Raw genomic sequence first — 15430 nt, 5'->3', positions numbered from 1 at the left:
GGGCCTCAGCAGGCTGCTAGTTAAAATTCATGGTTAAAATTCATGATCTCCCACTTAAATATGTGAAAGCCTTACAACCCCAATCTCCAGTGAAAGTCGTTCCCATTATTGGTTTTCAAACCTATTCTCCACCTTTCTGACATGGAACTGTGAGTTACAAAGTATTCATGAAATCACGCAATATTAAGACAGCTAACACTTCTATAGCACCTTTTGTGTACCAGACACGCACATTATAAAATAATACTTTGAGAGAAACACCATTTCTGAGAGAGAGAGAGAGAGAGAGAGAGAGAGAGAGAGAGAGAGAGAGTCATACTATGTAGTGCAGGCTGGCCTTGAACTCAGTACGTAGTCCAGGTTGGCCTCAAACTCTCAGTGATCCTCTTGACTCAGCCTTCTGAGTGCTAGGATTATCAGCTTGCACCACCACACTTTGCTTAGTCCCATTTTATTTTATTTTTTTTTACTTTGTCTTTTTAAACAGGGTTTCACTATGCAGTTCAGGCTGGCCTTGAGCTCACTTCATATCCCAAGCTGGTCTCAAACAAGCTGGTAACCAATTAGTTATATACTATATACACAACTATGAACTCATGGATGATCCTCCTGTCTCAGCCTCCTGAGTGCTGGGATTACAGGCGTACACCACCACATCCAGCTCCTAGTGCCATTTTATATTGAAAAAACAAAGGTTGGCTAGGGATATGGCTCACTATTAGAATGTTTGCCTAGTATGCACAAGGCCCTGGGTGTAATCCCTAGTACCACAAAGAAAGAAAGAAAGGTAAAAAAAGGTAAGCAGATACAGAAACATCATGTGTCCAAGGCCACACAATAAATAACAGTGCTAAGGGTAACTAAGAACTGCAGAGATATGTCTGTCATAGCAGCACAAACTTCTAGGACTTAGAAATCTCCTACTCTTACGTTTCTTGAATTTAATAGTATATGAATCCCTGAGTATCATGTTAAAAACATACTAGAGGAGAAATATCCACATACAGAAAACACCAATGACTAGCTGTAATGTTCAAGGGAAGAATCGGTGCTAGTCACAACATTGGAGTCTACTGCACTTAAAAACACACAGCTGGGGAGAAGGGATAGGCAAAGGTTGAGCAAAAGTAGTAAGTTATGGTTAAACAGAAATCAGTTCTGGGGTACTATTGCACAGTAGACTGACTATGGATACCAATACAGTGTATTTCAAGAACATCAAAGAATTCTGCATATTTTTACCACAAAGAAATGATAAATGTATAACAAGATAGATATATATGTTTACCTTGACTTGAACATCACACAATGTTTACATGTATTGAAACATCACAGAGTACACAAAAAATGTACAAATTTTATGTAAAGAAATAATTAAAAATATTAATAAACATACAATCAAATTTCCAGCTTCAAAAAGAATATGTAGTAACTGAAATTATACCAGCATAGGCATTAAGCAAACAGTAATCTCTGGAGCCAGGAATGTCTCCCTTTCCTTCATCTGTAAAAAAGGGAATTTGCCTACTCCAAAGAATGGAGTCAGTAGAATAAAATACTTGGAGTAATCACTTATGCCCTGTACCAAAAAACCATCTAATGACGTTTGTGTCATCATTTCTCCATTCTATGATTATAGTAAGCCCTGTAAACTGCTCTTATGTGTTGCTGACTATATTTTAACAAAGAAATAAGCAATGTAAAGAAAATATGGGAGAGGCCAGGGATATAACTCACCAGCGCAGCACCTGCCTGGTAAATGCAAGGTCATGAGTTCAATTTCCAGTACAAAAAAAAAAATACATATATATATATATATATATATATATATATATATATATATATGAAAAAAAAATTTGGAAATAAGTCCTTCCAGGAAAGGGGCAAGGAAATGGAATTCCTGGCATCTGAATGCCAGGGACAAGAAGCTGTTTGCCTTAAAAATGATTTCCATCAATTAAAATAAAATTGGGCCACATTCCCAGCAGCTCCAGATAAATCATAAAACATGGTTAACATGTTTTAACATTTTTAATTATTAAAAAGACACAGAAACCATATAAGACAAAGGTATAGCTACAGGGGCTAGGGATTTAGCTCAGCAGCATAAGCGCCTACCTTGCAAGCGCATGGTCGTGAATTCGATCCCTGGTACCAATAATAAAAAAAAAAAATTACTACAAAGTAATCACCCTTCAAAACCATGACCCAGAGAAACAGAATTTTGCCTGACCCAAAAGCCACCTTCCTATAGCGTTCCCTGCTTCCATACCCCCCCATCTCCAGCCCTATGGATACTATGGTGAGTAGTAATCACTTCCCTGCATATTTTTTGTAGGTTTATAACCCATTAGTGGGACCCCAGATACTATAGTTTAGCCTGGCCTGCTTTTTGAAATTTCGTCATACTTTTTAGTATACCAATCCAAGGATTCTTCCTCTATTCTTTCAGTTAGCCATTAAAGAATCCAGATCAAAATGTTCAATGCCTAGTTTTCTTATTTCACTAGATTGAAGCAGCCATAAACCTACCAGGCACAGTGACACATGCCTGTAATCCCAGCACTTGGAAAACTGAAGCAGGATGATCACTGCAAATTGCAAGCCAGTGTGGGATACATAGAGAGTTCAAGGCTAATCTGAATTATATAGTGAGATCCCTGCTTTAAAAGAAAGAAAGAAAAAGTAGCCATATTCAAGTTGTCAAAATAGTTGGAATACTTTCACAAAGGGATGCTTCATTTTATTACCTTGTGGTATAGTTTATTAGAACAGATTACACTTTCTTTTCATTTATCGTTTTCAAAATAATGATTAGATTTCTATTATCCTTCAAAAAGGTAACCAATTAGTTATATACACACAATTATGAACTCATGGACTTCAACATAATGTTTATTAAATTATATTTATTAATGTTCAGATTGTCCCACTGGCTCTCAAGTCCTTTTGACATGACCCTGACAGGTCCTGCTTGCCTCATTGATCTGGTATAGTAAATCGTTCCAAACTCATATTACAAATTTCCTGTCCCACATCTGGAATCAACCATTTCTCCAAGAACCTCTGGTCTCTTTCTTTGGGAAATGGTACATTAAGACCACAATCAGTTCAAAATTGAGAAGTGTTCGCTTTCCTGGACTGGTCATGGTTTCTAGATCCTTTCCGTGAACAGAGACAGGAAATTGAAGATCTTGTGACAAGATCCAGCTTAGTGGTGAGCACTAGCCTATAATGCCTCAGGCCCTGGGTTTAATCAGTAGTGCTACAAAAGCAAACCAAGAACAACAACAAAGCCACTTCTGGAGCATGGTGGTACACGCCTGTAATCCCAGTACTTGGGAGACTTGAGATGGGAGGATTGCTGCAAATTTAAGGCCAGCCCAGACTACACAGTGAGTCCAGGCCAGCCTGAACTATATAGCAAGTCCCTATCTTGAAAAACAAAACAAACCACAAAAAAACGTGTGTGAGTATCAGTCACTTCAGAAGACCTAACTTCCCCCTCAGCAAGAGATATCCATGTGTCCCAGGAATTCTATACTGTCACCAAGCTAGAAAGCGTCAGCCAAAAATAAAAATTTCCCTTGCCCTTTCTCCCTTTCAGTCCAGGCTGCCCTCTAGTGGAATTCTCAAGAGCAGGAAGTAAGCCAAAGCAAGTCAAACAAGACAGTCAGCTAGCTGACATTTACTTAGTAATTACCACAAATGATTCTAAAACAGGTGCTGCAAGTAGAAAACCTCTGTGGGTATAAGTAACTTTAACTGTAGCCAGGGAGAATAGAGACTGCTCAAACTAAAAAAACGCTTTACAGACTCACAATATGTCAGTTCAAAATCAAGAAAGGGAAGGCCAAGAAAAATGTTACTTATTGCAATTTTTAAAAATGTCATTTTCAAAATAGAACACTTTTTTTAAAAATAGAACATTTATAAGTGCTCAAAAATATTACAAGACACAAGTGAAATAATCAAATTCATAAGTTTAAAAATCTTTTATGTACAAAAATTAATCAAGCTAGGTGTAATGCTGCTAGGTGTAATTCTGGCACTGGGAAGGCTGACGAATAAGGATCACTGTAAATTCAAGGCCAGCCATGGCTACATGGTTGAGATCAAGGCCAGCCTGGACTACTAAGTGAGATCTGTCTCAAAAACAAAACAAAGGGGCTGGGGATTTAGCTCAGCGGCATAAGCACCTGCCTTGCAAGCAGGCGGTTGTGAGTTCGATCCCTGGTACTGATTTTTAAAAAATTAGATTAAGAAGGAGAGTTTAGGGTAGGGGATTTAGCTTAGTGCCTAAGTGTCTGTCTGGCAAACTTGAGATCATCACTTCAATCCCTGGTTACCACCCCCCCCCCCAAAAAAAAGGTGAGTTTAACACAAGTTTTATTGTTTTTCTGGGCCTCAGGTGCTGAAATCAACCTGACCTGGTATGGTGCATACCTGTTATCCTAGGACTCAGGAGACTGAGGCAGGAGGATTGCCTTGAGTTCAAAGCCAGCCTGGGCTACCTAAGCAAGTTCAAGGCCAGCCTGCACCACATAGTGAGACTCTGCCTCAATAAAAACAAAAAAGAAAACCATGCAATTATATTAATCATAGTTCTTTGTTTATGTTACACCTTTGTCGTTTCATGGAAGACTTTCTTCATTTTATTGTTTAATTATATGATGGGCCTGTGTGTGTTTACATTTGTTGGGGCACACTGATCTATATCCCCAGCCCTTTATATTTTGTCTTGAGACAAATTCTCACCAAGCTGCCCAGGCTGACTTTGAATTTTTGATCTTCCTGTCTCAGCCTCCCAAGTAGCTGGGATTATAGGCATGTGCTACCATGATGGCCTACCTACACCATTTTTAAAAACTTAATGTAGCTTGTACAATTTCCCAAGGAATAAAAATAGACTTCAATTCTTCTCCTTTCTTTCTAGTGCTGGGATAAACCCAGGGCCTCTCAAATATTAAGCAAGCACTCTATCACTGAGTGACAGTCTCAGTCCACTCTGCCCTTTTAACTGCTACCAGGTACTTCTGTGTGTACCATATGAACCACAATTTATTTAATCAATCCTTTATCATAGTATGTTTGGATTTATTTTGCTTCCTGTGTTCCACTATTATCAATAATGGCCATGCAGGCCAGACATGGTGGCGCAAGCCTGTAATACCAGCCCTGAGAAGGTTGGGGCAGGAGGACCACTTCAAGTTTAAATTCAAGGCCAGAGTGAACTACACAGCCATTCCCTGTCTCAAGAAAAATATGAACAACAACAGCAAAAATAATGGCCTTGTAAAACGTTAAGTCTTTATCAGGTTCATGATAGAATACTGAAGTGATACCACTGGGTCAAACTGAAAGTTCTCTCACATAAGAAATTCTGCAGGGGCCAAGGGTTTAGCTCAAGGCACAAGCCCCTGCTGGGCAAGTGCAAGATCCTGAGTTTGATCCCGGATACCAAAAAACAAAAAGAAATTCTGTGAAGGTGCAGAAGTGTAAATAAGTGAGGCATTTATAGACATTATTTGCTTGACAGAAAAAGAAAAAAAAGAAAAGCAAGCAAGCAAACAGGTTGGGAAGTCTATATATTTGAAATAAACAATGGTGGGCCACTAATGAGTTCTTAAGAACTAATTGCTGTTACAGTAAAATACATCAGCAGATCAACTAAAGAGATAAGAAAGTAGGAAAATTTGTGATGACTGAAAATAATTTCAAATAATGTTTTAAAAAATCTATAGAATTTGAGTAATTTAATTTAAGGAGCAAAAAGGAAGTTCAGTTTTTTTTTTTTTTTTTTTTTTTTTTTTTTATTGGTTCTGGTTATGTTTTGGGTTATTTTGTTTTTTTTGTTTTTTTTGTTTTTGGTTTTGTTTGTTGAGACAGGATCTCAACATGTAGCCCAGGCCAGCCTAAAACTTACGGCAGCCCTCCTGTCTCAGCCTCCCATTTGCTGTTAGTATTACAGGCATGCACCACCACACCTGGCTGTTTTTGTTTTGAAACAGGATCCCAAAGTCTCAATAAATATTAGTATCAGAACTCCCTAAATAACTAGTGGAGTCCAGGAGATGAAAAATGAAAGGCGCTTGTTTGCAAGTTATTGCAAGTTTGCAAGTTGTTGCAAGATTATTAAAAATCTTAAAATGGGGCTGGGATTTAGCTCAGCAGCATAAGTGCCTGCCTTGCAATCGCGCGGTCGTGAGTTCGCTCCCTGGTACAAAAAAAAAAATTTTAAGATGATGACTGCAGAACAAGAAACGAAGCAGAGCCCTGCTCCACGGGTCACAGGCCCAAAAAGCAGGCCTCGGAGATCTCGTACCTGGGGGAGGACCACACCCTCGTCCTCCCCAAGGGTGAGCCGCAGCTGCAGGGCCCATAAAACCTCGGCCTCCCGTTCCCACCCTGCCGCGGGGGGGGGGAGGGGGGGGAGTCAGGGCCCAGCAGAACTCCCAGCTTTTCCCGGGGCTCACAGTGGCATGAACCTCAGACCCAAGGGTTGTGCACCAACCGGTCAAGGTCACGCCTCCCCACCCCCAGCCTGGGAGAGATCCCTAGACGTGGCAGGTCCCGGCCTTGGACTCAGCCCTGTTATTCATAAACCCGCAAGAGGAGAAGCGGGCAGCGGTCAGGGAACACTGGGCCCACGGCCCGGGGGAGGGGGCGCCCCGAGGACGCAGGCTCTAGGGAACATCTACAAATTCCCGAGTGTCCGGGCAGCTTCTGCCCCACTAGCGGAACCGGAAAGGCTCCCAGAGGGCCATGGGGCATTAGCAGCTTCGCCAAAGGCAGCTGAGGGAAGCCAGGGATCGTCTAAAAAGCCCAGAACGAGTAAGGGGAGGTCTAGAAAAAACGGACCCTCATGAAAACAAGGCTTCCAGAAGCTAAACCTAGGAGGGCGTGGAGAGCTAGGTCCCTATTATGCAAAGGCAACCGAACACTCATTGGGACCAGACCCTTGAAGCTTTAGCCCCGGAAAGGAAATGACTGGAAGTGGAAGGAGAGATAAAGGGCAGGCTCTGGGAGGGCGCAGTGGCGCAAGGGTGTAATTCCAGCACTTCGAGAGGCTGAGGCAGGAGGATGAAAAGTACGAGTTCCTCCTAGGCAACGTAGAGAGACCCTGTATCAAAATTGTAAAAAGGGATGAGATAGAGCTCAGTGCTAAGGTCCTAGGTTTAAGATTACACATACTAAAAGAGGCTCTGAGGCACTATCGTAAAAGTTCGAGCCAAATAAATGATCTTTAGGGACGGACAACAAATTGTATCGCTTGCTAGACTGCCTCTCGGTAGTAAAGCACTAACCGTTTCTTTTTAAGCCCCGCCTCTCAGCCATTATTTCTAGCTGCTAGATTCAGGAAGCTGTCAATTGGCTTTCAGCCATCCAATCCAGAGTGCACGCCCCCTCCTCGGTCACGCACTTTCCCCGCCCTTCGGGTCCCTCTCGCACTTTCTCCCGCCCACCAATCTATCAGCGAGCTCAACCATCCAGTGAGAGAGCTAAGGGGGCGGAGCCGTCGGGCGCGTCTATTGACGTTGGCAGCCCGCCGGCGGGGAAGCCGGGAGATGCGTGACGAAGGAGGCGCGTGACGGAGAAGCGGTTGACGGACGCCGCGGCGGCATTCGGTGTAAACAAGGCCTTGCGCTACTGCGGGTCCTGTGGCGGCTGCTGACTGGTGGGTGGTCTCGCACGGGGTGTTAACCGCCGGTTTCAGTGGGAGGTGTTTCGCCGCTTCCAGTCTTTCGCGTACACACCCCCAGCACACCACGTGGGCGTGAGTCGAAGGAGGGGGTGTTAGGCCTAGTTCTCGCCTCATTGGCTGCTCTGCTGCCTGCTCCCTCAAGACAGCTCTGTGATTGGTCGGTAAGGGGGAGGCGTCGAGAGGGTCTTTGAGTCCTAAGTTGTCTGATTGGATAGATAAGCTTCTGAAAGCGCTTTCTTCCGCGAGAGGTGTTGATTGGTCATCCTGAGAGGTAACCGGGAACCTCACTCCCAAGGGGGGGGGGGGGCTTGATAGGTGAGTTTGGGGTAGGAAACTGATTTTTTCAGAAGATTCTCATAGGTGAACTAGGGTTGCGTCCCAGGCTTGCGACATTTAGTTTTGTTTGCTTCACAAGACTAGAGAAGATTTGTGTTCTCAAAGCCTTGGGAGTTGTCATAGGCTAAAGAGAAGGGATCTCAGTCCCCAGGAAGGGTTGTCCTCCCAGAGATAGCTACCACCTTTTCTCAGGAGACTCTGGTATTTCTAGAGCGAGCTTTGCTTTCACCAAAACCAAGGAAGTAACAGGAGGAGCCCCTGCTCAGGACCTAAGGATGCTGTGAGTAGAAGATGGGATCAAGGAACAGCAGTAGTGCAGGATCCGGGTCTGGGGACCCCTCCGAGGGCTTGTCCCGAAGAGGGGCTGGCCTGCTTCGGAGTGAGGAAGACGAGGAGGATGAAGATGTGGATCTGGCCCAGGTACTGGCCTATCTCCTCCGCAGGTAACTTATCCTTTGGTGTGACTCCACAAGGTGTCACCACAATCCCTTGATCTCAAGTCCAGGAAGGAAAATTACAGGAATAGAATTAGCACAGGATGTCTGTCTGTCTAAACAGAACAGCCTTTCCCTGCTGGGCACTCTTGGCATTCAGGTCCGTACCCAGTAAGAGTGGGCTGCTCAGGGGAGCTTCTTTAGCTATAACTACACAAACATAATCCGTTTTCCAAGTAAGTAAAAGGAAAAAGGGGTCTTGTGGAAAAGGAGTGATATGAGGAGTGGGGGGTGGGGTATGAGGCCTTGTGAACTTATTTCCTTGTAAAACAAGTTGAAATTGACCCGACTGTAATCTTGTTCTTGAAGAAACAATGCCTTAAGGGGAGTAACCACCAGGAATTGATTTGAAAAGAGTGCAGCTGGTTTTGTTTCTTTATAGTTACTTAGGGAGCAGATAAACTTGAGAAGCCCTGCAAGTTGTTTTTCTATGCTGAGTTCCTCCAACAGAAGCTCAGAAGGAGATGCCCAGAATTTTTAGATTGCTTCAAAGTCAACTTAGCAATTTTACCTCTTAGGCATGTTGGGGTTCTCTGCTCTTGCTTGAGAATACAGAATCTCCCATATCTTATGAGAGATTGAAATTAAAAACCATGAGCTAGTGCCTGGCTAGCTCAGTTGGTAGAGCATGAGACTCTTAAAAACCATGATCTAGTTAGACTTGAAAATGAATACCAGATGGTTCAAAAGCCAGTTAGCCATTGACTCTGAATTTGCTTAGTTGGGAGAAAGGGTCCCTCTATAATGGGGCGGGGGGTCTTTCCACAGAGGCCAAGTGAGGTTGGTGCAAGGAGGAGGTACAGCAAATTTACAACTCATCCAGGCCCTCTCTGACTCAGAGGAAGAGCATGACAATGCTTGGGATGGCCGTCTTGGAGATCGATATAACCCACCTGGTAAGAAAAAAGATAGACCAAAACATTAATGTTGGGAGACTTAGACTAGAAACCCTTTTTCTGTTGTTCCGATGAGGAATAATGGGTTACGTTGACCGCAGTGAATGTAACCATTATGTACTGCCAACATGCACTAATAAAGAAATTTTTCTAAGTAAGTTAAATTGAAAGAAGATCAGATAAATGAGGGAATCAGGGAAGTGTTCATATTCAGCCTTGTTGGGTAGGCTTGGGCATAGTGCATTAGCTGTCTTGTGGAGCTGAAAGATGTAGTATGAAACTTCTGTTTGGTACTCACAGTGGATGCAACCCCTGACACCCAGGAGCTGGAATGCAATGAGATCAAGACACGGGTGGAATTGGCCACAGGACGGCTAGGGATTAGGCGGGCAGCCCAGGAGCACACGTTTCCTCAAATGTTGTACCAGGTAGGCTTCTCCTCCAGCTGGCCTGCTGAGGCAGCCAGCAGCTTTGACAGCCCCAAGGAAAAAGGAAACACTTTTCAAGGAAGCCTCAAGTACTGGATCTGAAAAGTTAGCCAACCTGCCTCAAAGTGCGTGGGACAAACTGCTGTGTGTGGCGTCCATTTCTGTAACAAGAGCAGTATCTGTGGAGTTGGGGGTTTATTGTGACGGATTGGCCCTCTGTTTCTGCTAGCAATATTCCCCGATCCCTTCCATTTAGAGAGAACGGGGCCTCTGCCACCGGGGAAGCTTCTCCCTTGGAGAACAGTCTCGAGTGATGTCTCAGTGAGTATGGGGCTCGGTGGAGAGACTCTGAGGGCCAGATAGGTCTTATCTCCTAAACTTGGGGTACTGTTAAAGGACCCTTGGCAATATTAAAGTTAGGTTAAAGCGGTTTAAAGCTTTGAGAGTAAACAAAGCAGAAAGTAGAAATTTAGAAGGTGATAGAATAGATGAAAGACAGTATTATACACAAGCCAAAAGAGAAGAATGTCCTAGTACTGGCATTCCATTCTGCTAACTAGAATTTGCCTCATTCTGAGCTCCCCTTACCTCCACTTTCCTTCTGCTTTGCCAGTTTCTTGCCCAATGATCTGGGCTTCACTGATACCTACTCTCAGAAGGCTTTCTGTGGCATCTACAGCAAAGATGGTCAAATCTTCATGTCTGCTTGCCAAGGTACCAGACCCTGGTCTAGAAACTGCTTTTCCATAAAACAAGAAAAACTCCCTTTGCCTGAGGCCAGAAAGCCCCAGTCCCAGTAAGCTCAGAGGCTGGCTTAGGGATGGGCAGCTAGAGCGTGTTATCCATGATGAAGATAAGACTGTGAAAATACACTGAATGAAAGGAGGGTGTTTATTAATTCTACTGATCCCCAATTATACAGACCAGACAATACGACTATATGACTGTCGGTATGGCCGCTTCCGCAAATTCAAGAGCATCAAGGCCCGGGATGTAGGCTGGAGTGTCCTGGATGTGGCCTTCACCCCTGATGGCAACCACTTCCTGTATTCCAGCTGGTCTGATTACAGTGAGTAATGATCAGTGTTCATTGTCTGTCCAGCCTGGGACCTGATGTCTCCATGTGCTCTTCTCTAAGCCAAGATTCCATGCCTTGTCCTGAAAAACTACTCCCAAGGTTCTTTGACATCCTTGCCCTTTGTTCTGTCTCTCTTTCCACTCTCTTTTCCCAAGTCATGAAAGATTCTTGTTTTTCTTGTTTCTCCTAGTTCATATCTGCAATATCTACGGGGAAGGAGATACACACACTGCCCTAGACCTGAGGTATTGGCCCATCTGTCATACTCATCAGAAACTTCTCAAGCAGAGCACTACAGGAAAAACTTCTTGAACTGCAACTCCCACTTAGAGGGAAAAGTATATTGGTTGCAAATTTCTTTACGTGGATTCTTGGAGGGGAACATCCATCCTCTCAGCTGGAGGACCAGAATAAAATAGATGGTTGCAGGGTTATTTCTGAGTTTGCCCATCCAAGTACTAACCAGGCCCAACCCTGCTTAGCTTCTGAGATCAGACGAGATTGGGTGCGTTCAGGGTGGTATGGCCATAGACTATTTCTGAGTTCTTAATGATGTGCTTATCATTTTTTGATGTGCTGTCAGGCCCCTTTTGTCCTCTTGTTTATAACCTTATTACATTCTATGTGGATCAACAAATGTAGAAGAGAAATCCACTTAACTCAGCCTCTTTGTTCTCTTTTAGGCCAGATGAGCGTCGCTTTGCTGTATTCTCCATTGCTGTCTCCTCAGATGGACGAGAAGTACTAGGAGGGTGCGTCTGTGTAGTGCAGTTTCTCCCTTGGTTAATGAGATAGAAATTCTTCCAGAGATAAGTTTTGTTGTTGCAGAGACTACACTAGTAGCTGTGGAGAACAAGGTCAAAGTTTATGGACCACTTTACCTCTTGTTTATTATTTCCCCAGCATGAGGCATCAGGTCTCAGGTCTCTTTGAAAACAAAGCTAAATAACTCTTCTCCTTGCCCTTCAGTAGGGCACCTCAGCAGACTCTCCAGACAGTACACAGCAGGTCCACTCAGTCCTTATCCCTTCCCTTTCAGGGCCAATGATGGCTGCCTATATGTTTTTGACCGAGAACAAAACCGACGCACCCTTCAGGTATTCCCCTTGCAAAGAGAGCTTCTGTGTCCTGCTCTTTGTTCTGTTTTAAGACTAGAAAGAAATCTTAAGTATACTGACTTCCTTCTCCTCTTAGATTGAGTCTCATGAGGATGATGTGAATGCAGTGGCCTTTGCTGATATAAGCTCCCAAATCCTGTTTTCTGGGGGAGATGATGCCATCTGCAAGGTGTGGGATCGACGCACCATGCGGGAGGATGACCCTAAGCCTGTGGGTGCACTAGCTGGACACCAGGATGGCATCACCTTCATTGACAGCAAGGTAAGCAGGAAGGCCGAACAGTGCAGGCAGGCTGCAAAGGTTCTGATTTCCTAGAAGCACATGACAATGGACTACTGTGAGAACTTGACAAACTTCTCGTTAGCCAGAGTGTTAAGAGCTTAGGAAAGTGTCTCAAGCTAAGAAACATGAGCTCTCTTTTCCCACCAGTCCTTAAGCAGCAGGGCAGGGTTTCTTCATAAGAAATGTAGAAGACAGTCTAATCCGGACAAAATAGGAGGCCCAACCAGTGCTCTGGCAGAGAAAGGAAAGTCTATCCAAGGGATGGAATCTGAAATAGAGCATCAAAAGCAAGGAGGTAAGAAAAGTCAGGACTAGCATTCTTAGCTTACAGGTAGAGCAAGGGGACTAGACTGATTGGCACTGACATGGGAACATTCTGGTACTCCATTGTTCATCTTTGGATTCGTAGGGTGATGCTCGGTATCTCATCTCAAACTCCAAAGACCAGACTATCAAGCTCTGGGATATCCGACGCTTTTCTAGCCGAGAAGGAATGGAAGCCTCACGCCAGGCTGCCACACAGCAAAGCTGGGACTATCGCTGGCAGCAGGTGCCCAAAAAAGGTGAGAGTAGAAATAGACCTGAGATCTGGAGATTGAGGGTCAGGGGTAGTAGTTAAAATACTTTATCACTAATAGGACCTGGCATGGGCCCCTTGAATTTATAGGTAGCCTGCGAGTCCTAGAACCCTCCCACAACCTGCTTGTCCCAGCATTAACCCTTTTTTTGCTGAACCAGTTTTAATATTGTGTTTTAATATTGTGATCGCAGGGCCATACTGGTAACTGCCAACTCTTACATAATGAAACAATCATTAGTTAATTTTAGAAAGGCATTTGACCCTGAGTCTTTTGTTAAGGGCTGTGGGTTCAGGACAGTCCAGAAGCAGACTCCCTAATCTTGAGTTTTCTGTTCATTGTTACCCAGCCTGGCGGAAGCTGAAGCTCCCTGGGGACAGTTCCTTGATGACTTACCGGGGCCACGGGGTGCTACATACCCTCATCCGATGTCGTTTCTCCCCTACTCACAGTACAGGCCAGCAGTTCATCTACAGTGGCTGCTCCACTGGCAAAGTGATTGGTAAGGGTTTTGTCAGATGGGCCTCCGAAAGGGCAGGATATTTTTTGGCTTTTCCCTTGTACCCATGGTGACCACCTTAAAAAATCTAATGGGGACTATATGTGCAATTTATTTTGCTAGAACCAAGGGAAGCTTAAGCAGAGAAAGAAAAACTGTTCTATTTATGAGCACTTTAAGAAAAGAAACATAGGATTCTAGTCAGTAAATATAGTAGACTACCAAAAATATAGTTGGTTCTGTTTTTTAGACAGTCCAGGAAAGGATTTACAGTTGAAAGGTAGGAGGGAACCGAGGCAAAGAAGATGACAAAGAAAGACAGCATTGAGTAAAAAAGGGCGCACATTCAGAAACACAAGCAGAGCTGTGGATAGGAGCTGCCAGCATGCTGCAACAGGCAGCTACTCAGATAGAGACCCAGGCTGTGAAAGAAAGATGCATCCTATCCAGATGAGGAGCCACAGGTGCACACACCTGAGGACAGCCTGGGGTTCACTTTTGCTGCCTTCCATATCATGCTGAAAGCTTTAAAGCCACTGAATTTTCTTAACTGTAGGCCTCTGAATTTTAATGAAGGGCCAGGAATACCCACACTGCACTACACCATATCCTCAACCCAAGGTAGGAAAAGGAACATTGAAAAAAACATAAATAATACCATTCTCTGGGTTGAGTTTGCCCCTGGGAAAGTGGGAAGTTGCCCAAGAAGTAGGTCAGTGGTGCCCCTTGGGCAGCTGAGGGGTGGTTTGGAGGTGCCATGGCAGTTCTTCTCCAGCTTGGCCTTTCCTGCACAGTTTATAACCTCCTGAGCGGTCACATTGTGAAGAAGCTGACCAACCACAAGGCCTGTGTGCGTGATGTCAGTTGGCACCCCTTTGAAGAGAAGATTGTCAGCAGTTCGGTGAGCTTCACATTGTTAGGCTCCAGTATGTAGGTGGGACTTGGCCCTGGGAAGAAGTACCCCCTGACGCTTGCCACCTTCTGCTCTGCAGTGGGACGGGAACCTGCGTCTGTGGCAGTACCGCCAGGCTGAGTACTTCCAGGATGACATGCCAGAGTCTGAGGAATGCTCCAGTCCTCCCACCCTGGTGTCCCACCCCTGCACAGCCTTCTCCTCACCCCAGTAGATGATCTTCAGTCTATTACAGGGTGAACCTTTCACCAAATTCTCTGGCTCCTCCTCCCTTTGCTTCCTGGGGAATATGTGGAGGAATCACTGGCATTGGATGGCATATAACTAGCCCAGGCTGTGGGCCCCAGACAGCCCTGAAGATCCACTCCATGGGCTGACTGGTCTCCTCATGCACTCACACCCATTCTGTATGGGTCTCTATCTCTGATCTGGGTCTGGTAGGAGCCTTTATCTGAGGTGTGGCCTCTGCCATCAAGAGAACTATCCTGAGTGTTTTGAATCATGTTTGGATGTTAGGCGTTGGCTCCTAAAGTAGACACCTAAGGTTGGGTCTGAGTAGACCTGTCATCCAGGCCCATTGCCCAGGTTGTCACATTGAGGATTAGATTGGCCTCTCAGAGGCCCAAGTGTCCTGGACTTGCTTCCTAAGGTCTTCGGGGAAGGGCAGGGTGAGTGAAGGTATCTCCTCACCACCTCCTGGGTTGGGAATAAGGTCTCATTACCATGCCTGTCTGGATCACTGGGTTTGGACAGGCTGTGGTGTGATAGGCGGGAGTTTCGAAAGCTCCCACACAGAGCAGGTCCTAACTTCCTAGAGGCTCCTGTTGTGCTGGAGGCCAGTAGCTTCAAGGGTGGAAAGTGAAGTAGGACTCCTTCCTCCTCTTGCTGGCTTTGGCTCCCTCAATAAACTCTCTGTGGGAACCTGGCTTAGTGTCACTGTCTCACTGTTTTTCCTGTCTGAGAGCTTTTGTCCTCTTACTTCAAGAAAATAGTTGCCACAAAATCTTCAGATGAATGGAAGTACTAAAATCATTTATTAATTGAGCTTTGTAATAGACTCCCTCACTAAGCTCAAAAGTCTTCCAGCACATACCCATGGAGG

General features: G+C 44.6%; 1 protein-coding gene across 4 annotated transcripts; it reads left to right on the top strand.

Annotated features, from left to right (window-relative positions):
- Positions 1-7486: 7486 nt before the first annotated feature.
- Positions 7487-15253, top strand: Dcaf11 (DDB1 and CUL4 associated factor 11). Of its 4 annotated transcripts, none has more exons than XM_005005632.4 (15): positions 7488-7678; positions 8253-8484; positions 9304-9431; positions 9732-9859; positions 10116-10180; positions 10473-10573; positions 10782-10928; positions 11128-11182; positions 11621-11689; positions 11977-12034; positions 12132-12317; positions 12748-12901; positions 13266-13418; positions 14210-14316; positions 14408-15253. In XM_005005632.4, exons 2-15 carry the CDS (start codon positions 8333-8335, stop codon positions 14540-14542), a joined length of 1638 nt encoding a protein of 545 aa, XP_005005689.1. In that variant the 5' UTR covers positions 7488-7678; positions 8253-8332; the 3' UTR covers positions 14543-15253. The 4 variants fall into 4 exon arrangements, with proteins under 4 accessions (XP_063092932.1, XP_005005689.1, XP_005005690.1 ...); XM_005005633.4 differs by lacking the exon at positions 7488-7678 and adding an exon at positions 7827-7976; XM_063236862.1 differs by lacking the exons at positions 14210-14316; positions 14408-15253 and adding an exon at positions 13972-13994 and having other exon boundaries at positions 7487-7678.
- The last annotated feature ends 177 nt before the right edge of the window (positions 15254-15430 follow it).

The sequence above is a fragment of the Cavia porcellus genome, unplaced genomic scaffold (genome assembly GCF_034190915.1).
Source record: "Cavia porcellus strain 051 isolate PalLab524CR breed Dunkin Hartley unplaced genomic scaffold, mCavPor4.1 scaffold_26, whole genome shotgun sequence".
Taxonomy (NCBI): Eukaryota; Metazoa; Chordata; class Mammalia; order Rodentia; family Caviidae; genus Cavia; species Cavia porcellus.
Note: the sequence above shows the minus strand (reverse complement) of the source record. Positions and strands in the feature narration are given on the sequence as shown.

What these genes read in the sequence shown, in the direction of transcription:
- Dcaf11 (XM_005005632.4), top strand. Translation starts at nt 8,333, where the DNA reads ATGGGATCAAGGAACAGCAGTAGTGCAGGATCCGGGTCTGGGGACCCC. An exon ending in CTTCATGTCTGCTTGCCAAG is followed by an intron (nt 10,574 to 10,781) that starts GTACCAGACCCT and finishes CCAATTATACAG; the next exon opens with ACCAGACAATACGACTATAT. An exon ending in TCACCTTCATTGACAGCAAG is followed by an intron (nt 12,318 to 12,747) that starts GTAAGCAGGAAG and finishes TTGGATTCGTAG; the next exon opens with GGTGATGCTCGGTATCTCAT.